We start from the raw sequence: 19,045 nt of genomic DNA on the forward strand, positions 1-19,045 counted from the left end.
AGAAGTTCAAGACCAGCATGAACAGCATAGTGAGAGCCCATCTCTAGAAAACTTTAAAAAATTAGCCAGGTGTGGTAGCATGTACCTGTAGTCCCAGCTACTTGGGAGGATTGCTTGAACCCAGGTGTTCAAAGTTACAGTGAACCATGATCACGCCACTGTACTGCAGCCTGGGTGACAGAGTGTGACCCTGTCTCTAAAATAATAATAATAAATAGTAGGGAAAAGATTAACCCAGTAGAAAAGTGGATAAAGGATATGAGCAGGCAGTTGAAGAACTTAAATGACCAATAAAAATATGGAAAATGCTGACTTAAAAATATAAGATATAATTAAAACATTAGTAAGATAAATGTTACCTGTCAAATTGAGTTATTTTCAAAGATTAAAACTTACTACGCCAGGTTGGCAAATGGTTAAAAAGATGTATGTACTCATACAAAGCCAGTAGGAATATAAGCTCATGCCGTCATTCTGGAGAGCATTTCAGCAATCAAAAAGCTTTAAGGCCTAATAATTTCACTTGTAGTAATTTAATTTTAGGAAGATATCAAGGATTTATAAAGATTAAGCTCTGAAACTATTGTTGATCACAATATTATTTATTATAATAGCATTTTTTAATTTTTAAGAAACAACCTATATACCCTTATGTTTTTTAAAAAAATATATATATATACTTATCATTTACACTTAGAAATGAATTAGTCAAAAAATTAGTCAGAAATCATTTACAGTAAGTCAACTTTTGACCACTGAGTTGTTTACTGTGATCAAGAAAGCAGGAAGGCTTAAGGAGTTCTTATTCTAAATGACTTTATTTCATAATAATCTGTTCTCTGTTCTCTTCTCTCTATACTCCTTTCCTTGGCAATCTCTGGCAGGCACACGGTTTCAACTATCCCATGTGAAGATGGCTCCTAAATTTACATTTCCAGTCTTGACTTTTTCTTTGGAGTTCCACACTCACGCTTCCAACTGCCTGTTGAACATCCCCACCTGAGTGGCCTTCCAGCACGACCTATTTTCTTCCGTATTTGAACTGGATTTTTGTAGACCCCCAAGGTGGTGATAGTGATGTGTATGTGTGCTTTGGGAGTGGGTAGGGAAGAGACTTAAAAAAGGTCTAACTGTAAAACTGAAAAATACCATGTGCAGTACAGCAGGTTCTTGAATAACATTATTTTATTCAGTGTCATTTTGTTATAATGTTGATGAGGGAAAAAGAATCAATTCCTGGCTGAGGCCACTGTCTTTGTGGAGCTTGCAGGTTCTCCCCATGTCTGCGAGAGTTTTCTTCAGGCGCTCCAGTTTCCTCTCACATCCCAGTGTGTGCATCTTTGGGATGTGGACTGGCATATCTGTTATCTTAGTGTGAGTGAATAAGGGTGTGTGTGTGAGTGCACCTTGCAGTAGAATGGTGTCCTGCCCAAGGCTGGTTCCCATCTCATGCTTTGAGCTCCCAGGATAGGCCCCAGTCACCTGCAACCCTAAAACTGGACTAATGGCATAAATAATTACCTTGTTTTTATTAATCTTTCTGAAATGTATTTGTAGCTCACATTTATTTCAGGATTTACCATTAGAAGTGTTTTGGTCTTTATTTAGAAGTTTGCCAATGTTTTGTGACCACAAATATGCTATAGTAACTTAACTTGGTTTCATTATACATTGTTTCACCTAAAGTTTCCAAGAACCTATCGAAGCTGTTAAGTGAGGACTTACTGTACATCCTGACATGGGAGAATTGGGCATTAGGCATGAGCATATGCCACTGCAGCAGGTGCTGGGCCGCTTAGGAGTCTGGATTACCAATTCATCTGAACTCTTCGGCAGACTGTACAGATGCCTTACTGGAGCAATGAAGAACAGTACAGAAGGAAGTTGTTTTTCTCTCTAGACTGCCTCAGTTCATATCCTGTCTCTGCCATTTAGAGTCTCTGACCTTTGGCAATTTTTTTTTTTCACTGTAGTATAGTTTTCTGGTCTCTAAAATGGGGGAGAAATTGTGCCTACCTAAGGTTTGCTGTAAAGAATGGCCGAGGTAATCCATGCCTGGGCTATAAGTGATGAGTAAATGTTAGCTATCAACCTCTACATAAGGCATAGTGCTATGTCAAAGCATAGTGCTTTAATAATATAGTTTAATAGGATAACTTTTCTGATAGTAAACCTTTTCCCTTCATTCAGGGTAAAAATAGTAGTTCTATAACCCATCAAAGTTTAGTTCTCTAAGCTTTGTATCTCTGTTTTAGAATAATTCAGCTCAAAAAAGAAAAATAAGTTTCCTGGTTCAGCTTCATATTGAAGCCTTCTAATGCTAGAAATGTCTCTAGATTCCTCAGAGGCGTTGCAGACCTCTTCCTTTTATTCTCAGAGTGAAAAACAAATTTATGCTGTTTCCTATCTTAAGAACATTCTCAGTCAGCCAGGCACAGTGGCTCACACCTGTAGTCCTAGCACTTTGGGAGGCCGAGGCAGACAGATTGTTTGAGCCCAGGAGTTGAAGACCAGCCTGGGCAACATAGTGAGACCTTGTCTCTGAAAACGTAAAAAAGAACATCTTTAATCATATATATTTTCCTATCAGAAAAGAAAAAAACAGTATTGTTTTGTTTATGTATAAACAGGTTTTTCTCAATGGGAAATTGAAACATTTAAAGTTGGTGTCTCTATAAGGTGGCAAATTAGGAATTTACCTCAGAATTATATAGTGGTGGATTGCATTGTTTCTTTTTCAGGCTTTCTCGTTCATAGGGTTACGTTGGTGTTTTTCCTGTTATCCTTTTTACAGTTGTAATTGTGAACTGCCTTTCCTGGGGCTGGTATTGGCAAGTTAATTGAGTTGGCAGATCCTTGCAGGCCCTGTGGAGCACTCATCTCCTCTCCCTTCTTCCTTTCTCCTCATTTTTCAGTATTCGTGTCACCAGAGCAGAGCACAGGGGACCTAGGGAATGCCAGATAAGACTAAAGTGGTAATGGCCACTTTTAAATAATACATTTAGATGGTGATAATTGAGCAATACTGGGGATTGTAGAACTTAACACAATTAAATTAAATTTATTAAAACTTTTCTTCAAAACGTGACATTTAAAAGTTTTCTTTATTGTGCTTTTTATTTCTTCAAAGAATCCTCACTTGGAATTCAAATACTATATAGGAAACAGCTAAGCACTGCCTCTAGTTGAAGGTTGGGGTAAAACCTGCTTGTTTGGCCTCTTCTCATATCACTTCATTCCCCATTAGTCCCCACCCCTAGATACCTCCCTAGGGCTCCAGGGCTTTAAGGAAAGCAGTTTAGAAGTGACTAATACAAACAGATCCCATGTTGGGGGATAATCCTGGTGCCCTCAGTTTTGTTCTATTCTGGGATGTCTGACTCATTTTGACAGTTACTGATCAACTCCCCTCCCACCCAATGCTTGTTATTAAAACGCTCTTTCACCTAGTGTTTCCATTTTCATGTACAGTGACTTCATTCATTTACTTACCTAGGCTGAAAACCCCAAAGTCTTTCTTGACTCTTCTTACTCTCCACCCATTAGCAAATCATGTTGGTTTTCTGCCTTCAGAATACACCCCACTTTGCTACTCTGGGCTCAGCCTCTTTGGTTTCTTGCCCGAAAACTGTAATAGCTAACTTAGTCTTCTCTTTTCACTCTTTCCTTCCTGCAATCTAGTACAGTGGTTAATTCCATGGGTTCTGGAACCAGATTCCCTGTCATGTGACTTTGCGAATAGTAGTTAGCCTTTCTAAACCTCAGTTTAGAGGAGTGAGGATGAGAACAATGATACTGTTTACCTCACATGGTTGTGTCAGACAACTTATTATGCACAAATTACTTAGGACACGGCAAACAGCAAATGTCCAATACATGTTAGGTGGTAAGCGATACTGAGATTGTTGTGGTTGTTTTTATTCATACAGACTTGAAACTGATATTCTTAAAACATTAGTCAGATACATTCTCTCTTGGCTTCCTGTCCCTTCTTAGCACAATATCCAAAGACCTTCCTTTGGCTTACCAGGCCCTGCAGCTCTGGGTTACCTGGTTCCTCTCTGATCACATTGGCCCATGCTCGCTGTGTTCCTGCCACACTGGCCTGCTGTTCTTTCCTGCCTTGTTCAGCCTTTGAGCACTCATTTTCCCTTTGCCGCATTGCTCTCCCTTCAGAGATTTGCCCAACTTGCCGCTCTCTTCATTTAAGTAAGCCCAAATGTCAACCACTGTTCAAGAATATCATGTCATCGTTCTCTATATACTTAATTTTTTTCATATCTTAAGAAAATATAACTTTTCACTACCTAACATTATATTATATATCTGTTTATTGGCTAATTATGCCATTAGACCAGATTTCATAGTACAGTAGTCCCCTCTTATCTGAGGGCAATACCTTCTGAGATCAAAGTGGATGCCTGAAACTGTGGATAGTACCAAATCCTATATATACTATGTTTTTTCCTGTACATACATACCTTTAATAAAACTTAATTTATAAAGTAAGAGATTAACAACAACAGTAAAATAGAACAATTATAACAGTGTGCCAACATTGCTACTCTTGCACTTTGGAGCTGTTACTAAATAAAATAAGGTTTTCTTGAACACAAGTACTACGACGATTGCTCTGATAACCTAGAAGGCTACTAAATGACTAATGCGCGGATAACGTCTACAGTGTGGATATGCTGGACAAAGGGATGATTCATCCCAGGCGAAACAGGGCAGGATTACAAGGTATTTCAGTGCACTCCTCAGAACGGTGTGCAGTTTATGAACTGTTTATTTCTGGAATTTTCCATTTAATTTTTTTGGACTAAGTTGACCAAAGGTAACTGAAATCACAGAAAGCAAAACTTCTTTTAAGGAGGGACTACTGTCAATGAGTGCAAGGGACCTTGTCTGTTTTGTTCATCACTTTAGCCCCTGTGCCTTTCATATACATAGTAGATGCTCAAGAGGTATTTGTTAAAAGGATATATGGGATGCGATGGGGTGAGTGAATGACAAATATTTTCCCCTTCCTTCTTTGCACAAGAGATGCTGAAGTTCCCAGATAGTTGGAAAGGCCCAAATTAACTTTTTTGAGATGTAGAGTTCAGGTTTCCCCCTTCTTTCCCATTAATAACAATATATTGTGTAATTCATCATGATTACCTCAGTTAACCACAAATGGAGTAATTGCATTGTTAAATTAGTACTTCCTTACAGTTACTATTCAAGGTAAACTTCTTTCCTTGGTAGCTAGTGACAGGAAAATCATTTAGGCTCATCATTTATTGATCACTTAAACCCACTAAGCCCATGCCACACTCCTGTTTGTTACCAACCTCCAGTGCTGAAAGAAGGAACTTAAGTCTGTCTGGAGTCAGGAAAAACTGAGACATATATAATGTTCTCCAAAAATTCTGCTTCTCATAAAGAGCAGTGAATTCAGAGTGTCTAGGAAAACAGGATTTTAAAATAAGGATTTAGGTTTAAGATGCCTCTCAGTTTCTTAGGGATGGGAAGTGAATTTTAAAAATTAGCATTTTTCTTTAATATAGTAGAACAATTTGGTTACTGTTTGATAACTTTATGCTAATTCATTGACTTTAATATATGAAGAAATAAAGGACTTCAAGAATAGCTCATAACAAACCAAGGGGCGTGGTGGCTCATGCCTGTGATTCCAGTACTTTGGGAGGCTGAGGCGGGAGGATCACTTGAGGTCAGGAGTTCAAGACCAGCCTGGCCAACATGATGAATCCCCGTATCTCCTAAAAATACAAAAATTAGCCGGGCATGGCAGCATGCACCTGTAATCCCAGCTACTCAGGAGGCTGAGGCAGGAGAATTGCTTGAACCTGGGAGGCGGAGGCATTGAGCTGAGATAGTGCCACTGCACTCCAGCCTGGGCGACAGAACAAGACTCCGTAAAAAAAAACAAACAAAAACAAGAGTAGTTCATCACCTTGAACGTTTTTGTCTGTTTTCTTCATAATTCCTGAGAACTTTTTAAAAATTCCTTTACCAATTTCAGTTGATGATCATGTACACCTAGAATATGGAAGTTATTTTGTGCTTTTTATTTTAGGCCTCTTTTCTACCTTTATGCTTAACATCCAGCAATCTTCCGAACCATATCTTGTTATAATCTGAGCAAATAATTTTCTTTCTGATTCAAAGAGGGTAAACTCACATAAGCTAATTTGTTTAGTCTTTTTTTAAAAAAAAAATCACTGACATTAAATGAGTTAATGTTTGGAGTTGAGTTGACCTTCTAAATGATCCCTATTACAACATAGTAAGACCCCCATCTCTACAAAAAAATACAAAAATTAACCAGCCTGGTGACACGTGCTTATAGTCCTAGCTACTTAGGAGGCTGAGGTGGGAGAATCAACTGAGCCCAGGAGGTTGAGGCCGCAGTGAGCCATGATTGCACCATTGCACTCCAACCTCAGCAACGGAGCCAGACCCTGTCTCAAAAAAAACAACATTGTTACCATTCAGAGACAGTGTCAGATGGGGTGTTTGACTGGGTTGGTTCACCTATCAGATGGTAAAGTAGGTGTTCTGAGGTGAGCTCAAGGAAGAGAGAAATCTCCCATGGAGCAGGACAAAAACTCACTTGATCTTGATTATCTTTATAAAAAGACTGTGAAAGTAGGACCATGAAAATTTTCTGATCTTTGGAGTTATCACTGTGAAGCAGAATTCACCAGTCCTTGAATTGTTCATCAACCTATCTTGTGTTCCCTATAAATATTAATGTAGAATAGGCTTATCTTTCTTATCTACAAAATATTATTTTTATTAGAAGAATCTAAGTGTAAATCAGTAGCCAAAAATCAAAGATCTAATTTATTAGCTGTTCTCTTTTTATTTATACATGGACTTTAATAATCATCATCATTATTATTATTACAGGCCATGGTTGCTTGTTATCCGGGCAATGGAACGGGTTATGTACGTCATGTTGATAATCCAAATGGAGATGGAAGATGTGTGACATGTATATATTATCTTAATAAAGACTGGGATGCCAAGGTATGCAACTTAATTGAGCATTTATTTTTTTCTTACAAAAGCATTACGTTCATACTTCTGATAGGTGAGACTGTCAGAGACACAGTTAAAAATTTTCCTCTTAAGTTTGTTTCAGTCTCTGGTATTAGGAGTGGATTTTTGTAAAATGAAACAAATACTAGTCTAAGTTATACAACATAATACCTGTAGTTAACAATGTAGTGTTGTGCACTTAAACATTTAAGAGAGTAGATTCCATGTTCAGTGTTCTAAACACACACACACACACACACACACACGAGGTTAAGGGAAGGGAAACGGAACTTTGAGAGGTGATGGATATGTTTATTATCTTGGTTGTGGTGTGTCACGGGGGTGTGCATATACATCCAAACTCATCAAATCGTAAATGTTAAAGATATGCATTTTTGTATATCAGTTATAACTCAATAAAACCATATAAAAAAGTACTGATATATCTTTAAAAGTGGATTCATTTATTTTCAGATGTTAGAGCATTTATCTAAAATCTAACTTTTTTAGAAAGGTGACCTTTATTAAAATATTTTCCTTTTAATAGTTTTTAGAAAAACACTTGTGAGAACAGTTGTTTTATAATGGCTTTGGGGGAGATTATCTATAGATAATTGTTAAGGAAATAAGGATTATTTGCTATGTTATTCTTTGCATTTTTGTAAAAATATTATATGGCATTGAGTTGTTTAATTGAATATTGGAGGGAGTATTCAGTCTTTCCCTGATTATTAAAAAACCGGAATTTTATCAGTACTGACAAGCCCTGGAAAACCAATTAGAATGTACAGTATATTTAATCTCTCTTGTTTTAAATATATATTTTCTTAATATTAGTGTGAGTCTCATTAAATTTAAATGATTTTTAAAAATATGTATTACTACAGTAGAGACTGTACAGACTAATTTTTTGGTTGATTTTTTAAAATCTTAAATAAAACATTCAAAAGAAAAGTGGCTTCTGTATAGTTCAGTGGATTTTCACAAACTGAACATACCTGTATAGCCAGGTGTAAAGGTCAAAAAAACCTTTAAAACACCTCTTTCTCTGCATCCCCCAAAACACACACATGGAAACTGCCTGAGTCTTAAATGTGCAAAACCCTAATCCTACCCTAAAAAGTGTTTTCAGTTTAGAATATGTTCACAGTGCTCCAGTAATCTTTCTAAAACACACACTGATTTAAAGAGTTTTCTCTGCCCTAGTCCAGGTTCAGAATGGAGCTAAACTTTCTGCTAAGTATATATTGAGGCATTATGTCAACAAGCATAGTTTTTCTGTTACAGCTTTCAAAGTTTGAAGTAGAGAAATAAATTTTGTAATTGAATTTGAGCCCAAGGCGCAAAACAGATTGGTGTAACTTTAGTTAAAATTTAAAAATTGACTTTTTTTCAGATTTTGTGAATAGCTAGAAAGCTAGAACTGCGTTTCATCAACTTCTAACTTCTAGATTTTGTTAGGCTTTTTCTAGGCTGATTTTATAATTTCTATAAGACTGAGGGTCATTAATATGTAGGTTTTAAATTAGGACATAGGCAGAAAAACATCCCTAGTGTTTTTATATGTAGAATAGAAGTTTTCCGTTGCAAGATTGCAATGAATGTGTAGTGTGCCAGATGTTCTGGATGCTAGGGATATAGCAGAAATGGAATTAGCCCTGGCAGAGCTTAGGATCTATTGGAGGATACAGATCAGAAAGATTGACAGTTACAGATAGTTATGCAAAGTGTCAAGACAGATTGCTATGAGCGCACACAGGAGGGCCACCTAATTCAGATGAGGAAGAGTGGATGTGTCAAGTAGCCATTTCTCTTAAACCATTTTCAGTAGGTCACCTGTGGTACTCCCAGTGACTTGAGTCAAAGGGAAGGGAGCAGGAAAAAAGGAAAGAAAACATGTTCTCAGTTTGGAGGTTCTTCAGATATTTGCATAGTAGCCTGGGCAATCACTCGGAACAACACTGGAACCTAAGGAGGTTGGCAGGGGTATCAAAGTAGCTAGAATTTAACTTACCTGATGGTGAGCCTGATAAACCTTTTCTTTAACTATAGATTCTAGGTTTAGGCTCAAATTCCATGCTTTCCTGACCAGGTGTTAGAGTTTCTTTCAATTTTAAGAGTCTACCTGCTTAGGAGTGTAGTTATGCAAGAGTAAGGAGCTACTTGGTTGGTTGAGTTTTGCCTAGCCCTAGATCGTAAACACCACAGGGACAAAGTCTGTCTGCATTATTCCCTACTCTGCACCCACAGCCCACCGCAGTTCCCAGTGTGATTTGATGCCTAGTTGGTGTTTAGGTAAATAATAATCCTTTATGGATAGAATCAAGTTTCACAAGCAGGTGGTACATCAAGCCCAATCTGGAAAGGGAGAGCCACAGGTTCTAATGGACTACATGCTGATGGTGATGGTGATGATGACAATAATGATGGTCATAATAAATGATGACACTTTCTACTGATATACTGAATTATTTAAATAAGAGGTATTTGTGACTATCCTATTGTTTATTGAAATTTAAAGTATGGTAAACTTTATTTGATATAATCTATTTCTAATTTTAAAAATTTCTTGAAGTCTATTTCAAGAGTGGGTTAAGCAAATCATTAGCATACATAAATAAATGTTTAGTAGTTTTAAAAACTTTCAAGCATCATTTTAAGACTTTTAAATTCAGATAACATTCTTGTGTTTCATCAGATATTTATAAAAATCCCTAAAATGGCTGGGCACGGTGGCTCACACCTGTAATCCCAGCACTTTGGGAGGCTGAGTTGGGCAGATGACCTGAGGTCAGGAGTTCAAGTCCAGCCTGACCAACATGGTGAAAACCCATCTCTACTAAAAATGCAAAAAGTAGCCGGACATGGTGGTGCATACCTGTAATCCCAGCTACTCAGGAGGCTGAGGCCGGAGAATTGCTTGTACCTAGGAGGCGGAGATTGTAGTGAGCTCAGATTGTGCCACTACACTCCAGCCTGGGTGACAGCAAGACTCCATCTCAATAAATAAATAAATATCCCTGAAATAAGAACTAAATTTTTCCTTGCATCAATGCATATACTTTTAAAATTGCAGCTCATCTTCATACTTCATTAATTGAGATGTATTTGTGAATAATCCAATTAAGACATTGAAATTGTCTCTTTTTTTTCCCCTAAATTTAATCTTGTAGCATTTTTGGTTACTCCTACTTACAGATTTGTCTCTTTTCCTAGGTAAGTGGAGGTATACTTCGAATTTTTCCAGAAGGCAAAGCCCAGTTTGCTGACATTGAACCCAAATTTGATAGACTGCTGTTTTTCTGGTCTGACCGTCGCAACCCTCATGAAGTACAACCAGCATATGCTACAAGGTAGTATTCCTTTTCAGAAAAAATTGGTTTAGAGTATGGTAGGACAGGAGGGAATCTGTAGAGTAAACTTGAAAGCTTTCTAATGAGTATTTTCCTGCCAGGTACTTTTCACAGTCATTTTAATTTGAATAATTGTATAAGATATATGTTGCACAGTCGTCTGAATTCAAATAATTGTATGACTCATTAACAGTTAGTACTAAATGTTTCTTTCTCTGCACAGCGACTCTGAAGAAAGGGAAGCACAGGCCCTCCCATCTTTCTAGCACTCTCTCCTTGCTTTGTGCATCTCTTAACTACTATCCATTCTTTGATTTTTGTAAGAGTATTTTACTTGGGAGAGAGAAAGATCAAGAAGGAAAAGGGTTTTTTAAAAGGTGGTGAGGGACAAAAGAGAGGGACAACATAGGAAAATGGATACATAGTAGAAAAATCAGAGGTAACTAGAGAGTAGAAGTGAAGAGAAAAACAGAAGAAAGAAAAGTAGAGAACAGGTTACCATGTGTGGCAGTTAATGTTAGAAAAATGATCCTATTAGTTTTACAAATAGTGAGCATCTGTTTCATTATACTTTTTCTACAGGGTATTTGCAGCCTATTATGTTTAGTGCTTTATTTTAAATGCTTTTTTTTAAAAACATTTATCCTGACTCAAAATGCTCTGGCTGTCAAAACAAGATATTGTAGACATTATCATGAAAGTAAATATTTGTAGAAAAATAGTACCGTTTTAAAAATATTTACTTTTTATTATGGAAAGGTCTTGGAACATTCTGATAGTGAGCTCCTGGCATTCATTTGCTGTATCTGGCTTAGGAGATGCTAGGGCGGCGAGAAGAGGCACAGGCTTAGATGCGCTGGGTGGAAAGTTGGAGTTAGTAGTGATGGTCGACTCTAACGACTTGATTATCAGCTGTGCCTTTTTTCTTCCTGCATTCTCAGATGTATTGCCTGCATCCTAATTCACGTAATGAGTAGCAAGCTAAGCAGGTTGTAGCCAGAGATGGTAAGAAATCCTGAATGGAAACCAAAGAAAGACTGTCACATCACATAATGTGCCCTTTTCAATTTAGTGTCTCTTCCCAGTGGCATCCCAGTGCCTCTCTGCCACCTGCTGCTTCTGTAAAGATTTTCTGACCCAGAAACTGCCTCATAGACCTTCCTTTTTATGAAATCTTGTTTGGTTGTGTCCTTTTTAGATAAATAAATAACAGACATTTGGGAATTTATAGTAAATAAATGCCAGATGACATGGAGCCTAGGTGCTACAGGAGTTAAGAGGAACGAAGGTGGTGCTACATTGGAGAGATGGGCAAGTGCGCCTTGAAGGGAGAGGCTCAGCTGGCATAGGTGAGGAGAGGCAAGGAGTGCAGTCGTGTTAGTAAAGTTCTGGGGGGAAAGGCATAGTTGTTCCAGTTAAGGCACAGAAAATCATGTGAGGAAAAGGATTTTTGAAGTAGAATCCTATTCTGATCTTATCTAGAATGGATGATAACGCTGGAAAGTGAGAATGACATAAGGTAAGTTGTTGATCCAGATAGTAGAATTCTGATTGCTAAGTAACTAAAAGTTTAGGGCATGGGCAAAAGATACATACAATTATGTATCTGAGCCTTTTCCGATTTCCAGGGCCACCCGAAAGTAGAAGAAGCTACATGGTAAGAAAGGTAGTGGCACTCTGGAAAGAGCAGAGTTTGGTCTGGAAGTCAGGAGGCCTCCTTAGATTTCAGCTCTGTGATTCACCAGCGGTGGGGGTCTGTACACCTCAGGCTCCCAGTTGTCCAAACTCCCAGACTCTTTACTTCAAAATACGTTACATGATTTTTCATTCTGTCGTATTTACTGGCTCTATATCTGATCAATGTTGCTTTTTCCCCTGTGACCACTGGCCACAATCCACAATATATTTGAACTAATTGCTATATTCTGCCTAGGAACTGGTGATTTGTAGCATACTTTCACTTTCTATAGCATTTGTACATTTTCCCCATTATTTGTTGTATCAGAAGGTATAACTATGTCTTTTGTAGTATTTAATAAACCAGAGATGCCTCACTTACTGGTGGAATGAAATACTCTAAGTAAGTCAGATTTTCAGAAAAATGAAGTTTAGACAAAGTTTAAACACAAAACACAGTATAATTGCTTTGATAAAAATCCTTAAAACTTCTTAGTGTAATTTAACTTTGTCAAAGTTGTAATTGTAAACATCCATCATTACTCTTCGCTATAATGTAGTGATGTCCTCAGAGACTGTTGAAACTGTTAGCCTGCAATGCCTTGAGTCCTTTTATCTGTTTCTTTTCTTTTCTTTTAGTACTTATGCTATTGATAATGTACTTTTTCTGTAACAGCCATTCTTTTACCCTTTCATTGTCTCTCTTTTTTTTTTTTTTTTTTTTAAGATGGAGGCTCACACTGTCGCCTAGGCTGGAGTGCAGTGGTATGATCTCGGCTCACTGCAACCTCCGCCTCCCGAGTTCAAGCGATTCTCCTGCCTCAGCCTCCTGAGTAGCTGGAGCTACAGGCATGTGCCACCACGCATGGCTGATTTTTTTTTTTTTGGTAGAGATGGGGTTTCACTATATTGGCCAGGTTGGTCTTGAAGTCCTGACCTCGTGATGCACCCACCTCAGACTCCCAAAGTGCTGGGATTAGAGGCGTGAGCCATCATGCCTGGCCTGTTGTCTCTTTCAGATCTGCAGTTCCCTGGCAAAAAATACATAATTGAAATAAGTGTTAAGAAAGTCACAAAAACTCATCAACTTCAGGCATCAATTTTAGCCTCCCTTGGTTCTCAGCTATACTCTTTAGCACCGAGGTTACTGTATAAATAAGCTGTTAAATTTATCCTTTTATATCATTCCAATTTAGGCATAATTTTGGCATTACAAGTTTTAATATACCATTGCAACAAAATACCACTTTTTCCCCGCAGTGTGATCATTCTTATCCTATTCTAAATTTTCTTTTAGGTACGCAATAACTGTTTGGTATTTTGATGCAGATGAGAGAGCACGAGCTAAAGTAAAATATCTAACAGGTAAACATCATTTGGGGCCAGGATATATTGGTACAGAAATACCCTGCAATCAGGTGATGCTTTCAGGAAACTCAAGCATAGTCTTTGTTAACACCATGAATACTTACTTTTTGTTTTTTATCAGATTTCTTATTTGCCTTGTTTTTTAAGAAGACTTAGTCATCTTCATTGTTATCTTTAACCAAAAAAATTGTCAAAGGATGCGGAAAATTTGAGGCAAAGAAGTCTGAGTAAATTATTCAAATACAAACTGAGTTTTCTGTGATTATCCTTTTCAGTTAAAGGCCACTTAACTCTAGGTAATGGCCATCTGGTTTCCTCTCATTCACTCCTTAAATTAATACCCTTTCCTTTTCAAATGTATGTGCTCTAAACAGTACTCTAGGTCTTCCATGTTAAATGTAGACATGAAGAAAATTAATACAAAGAAGATGAATTGAAATGCCAAAATCAGTAAGTGACACAGACATGTAGATTCCCTATCTGCTAATGGTGTACATAGGTCAGTCAGCACTCCTGTACGGAACCTGAAGATCCTTCAATTATGCCAATTCCCCTTCTCTTCCACTTGAAGACTGCCTCTTCAAGAGCAGGGGGTCTGTTTCCCATCTGATGGACCACTTACCTTCTTTTCTTTAACTCTACTTTCTATCTCCAAAAATCCACTGAGTATTCACATTACTGATTAGCTATGTCTTCCAGAGCCATTGGTAATCGCACGTCAACCTTACATAAAAATGGAATATTCATTCATTTTCTATGTATTTTTGAAGCCATTATTTGTGGCAGAAGCTCATTAGTGTGCTTTCAGAGACACTGAACACTCTGTTGAAGAAATTCAAATGGCTTTCAAAATAAAAAGACAAAATCATTATCTCTGTGTAGAGGATAGTTTTATCCTTGAAGGTTTACTATTCGAAACCTCATGACAATAAAATGCTGAGGGAAGTTTTTGAAAGTACAAATGTGATAGTTTTCAGATGATGTTTGCAAAGTTGAAATATTGTCCATACTATTAGGAATTCAGTGGAATGCAGTAGCAGAAGCTCTCTGGTGCTTAGCAAATGAATGAATTTTTTTTTTTTTTTTTTTTTTGCCTTGCAGGTGAAAAAGGTGTGAGGGTTGAACTCAATAAACCTTCAGATTCAGTCGGTAAAGACGTCTTCTAGAGCCTTTGATCCAGCAATACCCCACTTCACCTACAATAATTGTTGACGCTATTTGTTAACTTGTGAATAAGAATAAATGGGATAAAGAAAAATAGACAACCAGTTTGCATTTTAATAAGGAAACAGAAACAACTTTTTGTGTTGCATCAAACAGAAGATTTTGACTGCTGTGACTTTGTACTGCATGATCAACTTCGAATCTGTGATTGCTTACAGGAAGAAGATAAGCTACTAATTGAAAATGGTTTTTACGTCTGGATATGAAATAAGTGCCCTGTGTAGAATTTTTTTCATTCTTATATTTTGCCAGATCTGTTATCTAGCTGAGTTCATTTCATCTCTCCCTTTTTTATATCAAGTTTGAATTTGGGATAATTTTTCTATATTAGGTACAATTTATCTAAACTGAATTGAGAAAAAATTACAGTATTATTCCTCAAAATAACTTCAATCTATTTTTGTAAACCTCTTCATACTATTAAATTTTGCCCTAAAAGACCTCTTAATAATGATTGTTGCCAGTGACTGATGACTAATTTTATTTTACTTAAAATAAGAAAAGGAGCACTTTAATTACAACTGAAAAATCAGATTGTTTTGTAGTCCTTCCTATCTTACACTAATTTGAACTCTTCAAGATTGCTGCTTTTTTTGACATTGTCAGTAATGAAACCTAATTGTAAAACATTTGCCATTTACTACCAATAACTTTTAGTTAATGTTTTATAAGGAAAAAGACACAATAAGAAGAGTTTAATTTTTTTTTTCTTTGTTTTTTGAGACAGTCTTGCTCTGTTACCCAGGCTGGAGTGCAGTGGTGCATTCTCGGCTCACTGCAACCTCTGCCTCCCAAGTTCAAGCAATCCTCCCATCTCAGCCTCCCAACTAGCTGGGACTACAGGCACACACCACCATGCTTGACTAATTTTTGTATTTTTAGTAGAGACGGGGTTTTGCCATGTTGCCTAGGCTGAGGTTTAAGTTAAAATTTTTTAAAAACTAAAGTGACTGGCACTAAGTGAACTTGAGATTATCCTCAGCTTCAAGTTCCTAAGATAAGGGCTTTCATAAGCTTTCAGGTATATGTATCCTGTAGATGTAGACAATAATGTCCCATTTCTAAGTCTTTTCCTTTTGCTTCTCCTTAAATTGATCATACTTCCAAATTTGCTGTTATGTTTTTTTCCTAATGCTGTGATCTCTCTGATCTGCAGACAAGAACCTTGTCTCTGTTGAAGAGCATCAAGGGGAGATTATGTACACATTGAAACCGAAGTGTGTTGTTACCGACTTAATGTGCAGTAACTCCTCACATATCTGTTAAGGCATTTCCCAGATGTGATGCCAACCTTCTTACCTGTACTGAAAGATGTTTAGCTTAGAAAAAACAAAGCAGGTGCAAAATCAGATAATTTTATTTTGTTTCATGGGTTTTATTTACTTTTTAAACAACGAGGGAATATTAGAAAATCACACAAGGCCTCCCAGACTTGTTATTTAAAGAATGAATTGGGACGGATGGCTTAGACTTCACTTTCCTAGGCTTTTTAGCAAAACCTAAAGGGTGGTATCCATATTTTGCATGAATTATGGATGTAAGACCTTGCCCACGTAGGTTTTCTATCTCTGTCCTTGATCTTCTTTGCCAAAATGTGAGTATACAGAAATTTTCTGTATATTTCAACTGTTTTTAGCATCTGTATAGTTTGTATTCAGTTAGAGACCTTTTCTGTGGGAAGCTCAGTAATTTTTATTAAAAGATTGCCATTGCTATTCATGTAAAACATGAAAAAAAAATTGGGTAGCGAAGCCAACAGTGTGGACTTCGGGTGGGATTGAATGTTCAGTATAGTGACCTCACTTAGGAGAATTTGCAGGAGAAAGTGAGAGTTTCTCGTTGTTTTTTCCTCGCCCATATTCAGTTTTGTTCTACTTCTTCCCCTTCCTTCCAGATGATAACATCACTTCTCTACAGTAAGTGCCTCTGCCAGCCCAACCCGGGAGCGCAAGTTGTCTTTGCCATCTGGTCTATAGTACAGTGCGCGGCGTTAGGCCACAACTCAAAAGCATTATCTTTTTTAGGGTTAGTAGAAATTGTTTTATGTTGATGGGAGGTTTGTTTGATTATCAAGATGTACAGCCACAGCCTTTTAATTTGGGAGCCCCTGTTGTCATTCAAATGTGTACCTCTACAGTTGTAAAATGTATCAAATTCTACTATCTGTGGGTTGTGCTTGCCAGACAGGTCTTAAATTGTATATTTTTTGGAAAAGTTTATAGACTCTCTTGGAAATCATTGTGAAAAGATCAAGAAATCAGGATGGCCATTTCTTTAATATCCATTCATTTCATGTTAGTGGGACTATTAACTTGTCACCAAGCAGGACTCTCTTTCAAACAAAATTTAAAACTGTTTGTGGCCTATATGTGTTTAATCCTGGTTAAAGATAAAGCTTCATAATGCTGTTTTTATTCAACACATTAACCAGCTGTAAAACACAGACCTTTATCAATAGTAGGCAAAGATTTTCAGGATTCATATACAGATAGACTATAAAGTCATGTAATTTGAAAAGCAGTGTTTCATTATGAAAGAGCTCTCAAGTTGCTTGTAAAGCTAATCTAATTAAAAAGATGTATAAATGTTCTTGAAAACATTATGGTGGTTATTTCCAGCTGTCTTTGTTTTTTAATCCTTTATCATACATTGGCTTTCCAAATGATCCCTTTCATCAGATAAAGCTTTTCTGGCTTAGTGCAGGACATTTGGTGTAACTTTCTATAAATGATAATGAAGGAAAGAGAACAGTAAACATAGGAGTTCAACAATTTTAGAAACATCCCTGGGGTCATTGGACTGTGTGTGGGATCCCTGAATTCTGTTTGGATTCTCAGCACTTGGATTCTTGCCCTTTTAATAGGATTTTTAAAATTATTTTAACATTCATAGCTGTTGACAGATCTGTATCACCCCTCTGCTGCAAAAGGAAGTGGGGTTAGGCATTTATCTCTAATTGTCATAGATGTACCATTGTGTATATGCAAAAAAGTTTAACTTGTGTGGTCATACACTAAAATATGAGAGCTCTTATTAAGGTGAGATCAAAATACATGTTTATACATCTGTTATTTAAAAAAAAAAATTCCCATGGTGTTATTTTCCAACCTTAGAACATTTGGGAATTGCACTGAAATATAGCTGGGTGGATTGAAGGAAAGGGCAAATGAGTTTGAGATGAAGTTTGAGATGTGCTTTTTGTATATAAAAAAGCCTTAGGTCTCATACAACTGTTGAAGGTGTATGAGACCTAAATGAAATCCAGTGTGCAAAGTACCTTACAATGCATGGGACAAAGTAGGCCTTCAACGAGGATTATTCCCCTTTCCTTTAACAATATGATAGCATAATTGCAGAGAGAGAAAATTGGGTTAATGAACTTTGAATAGCTAACAGTTTTATCAGTTGTAAATGTGAATCATGTGGAAGCAGGAGTGTTGTTTTTATTAATGACAGGTCTTACTTTATAGCTTAGATTTAAATTAAATTACTGGTGCAAGGCACTGCGTCAGATTATTTTCTCAAAGTGCATGTGATCCAAGAAAGAGAGCTGTATTTGGGTATGAACTGCAATGAGACATTTATGTCATATCTAATAACATAACTGTATGTTGGATTTTTTCAGTTAGTTTATAAATATTCAGAAGTAACTATCTAGTCTCCATTGCTTCAAAGATAATTGTTTAGACTTCTGAGGTCATGAATTTATCCCCCAGATTCTGTTTTTGGTTTGAATTTTATCTGAACCATGGCGATGCACAAGTACGTACCATGGAACCACTGAAATGTGTGCAGGGCATGGCCTCATGAGCTGGAAATAGTTTCATAAGTAGAACACACTAAATGTAAGCCACTTCACAAGATAGGGAGAGCCTAAACAGCTGCGAGTAGCTGAAGCTCTTTTTATTAAATAATTACTAAACAATCGTCAAAAATTATTGATAGTTTTTGCTCTGAACAAGATATCCTTGGGGTCAAAAAGTTACTGGATAAGGTCTTTACTTCATTGAGATTAGGATGTTTTCTGCCAAAATTATTCCAAATGTCTTCTACAAAATACCTGTATACTTTTTTTCCTAGTACATGCAAAATGTAGGCAAAGCAAATTTTGTCTCCATTTATAATTGAAACAGGATCAGAGAAGTGACTTGCTCACAGTCACAAAGCTTGTAAATGGTAGAGAGCCAGGAATTGAGCGTGGGCTTTCCTTTTCTTGTTTAATTTTGTTCAAGTGACTAAATCAACTTGTCTGTGGTTGTTAAGAAAAACAGTAGTCCCAGTTGGTCATGGTGGCTCAGCCTGTAATCCCAGCACTTTGGGAGGCCAAGGCAGGCAGATCACTGAGGCAGGAGTTCGAGACCGGCCTGGCCAAC

The 19,045-nt window shown here is 37.1% G+C and overlaps 1 protein-coding gene across 1 annotated transcript in view; it reads left to right on the plus strand.

The window, feature by feature from the left end:
* Nucleotides 1-17,274, plus strand: part of EGLN1 (egl-9 family hypoxia-inducible factor 1) — a 60,384-nt gene extending 43,110 nt beyond the window's left edge. Inside the window, exons 2-5 of the mRNA XM_011933303.1 lie at nucleotides 6,919-7,038; nucleotides 10,312-10,403; nucleotides 13,378-13,445; nucleotides 14,550-17,274. Of these exons, the coding sequence (XP_011788693.1) occupies nucleotides 6,919-7,038; nucleotides 10,312-10,403; nucleotides 13,378-13,445; nucleotides 14,550-14,614 (345 nt within the window). The 3' untranslated portion in view covers nucleotides 14,615-17,274. The remainder of the gene's footprint in view (nucleotides 1-6,918; nucleotides 7,039-10,311; nucleotides 10,404-13,377; nucleotides 13,446-14,549) is intronic.
* Nucleotides 17,275-19,045: the final 1,771 nt, after the last annotated feature.

Source organism: Colobus angolensis, unplaced genomic scaffold, assembly GCF_000951035.1.
Source record: "Colobus angolensis palliatus isolate OR3802 unplaced genomic scaffold, Cang.pa_1.0 Scaffold126, whole genome shotgun sequence".
In the NCBI taxonomy this organism is placed as follows: domain Eukaryota; kingdom Metazoa; phylum Chordata; class Mammalia; order Primates; family Cercopithecidae; genus Colobus; species Colobus angolensis.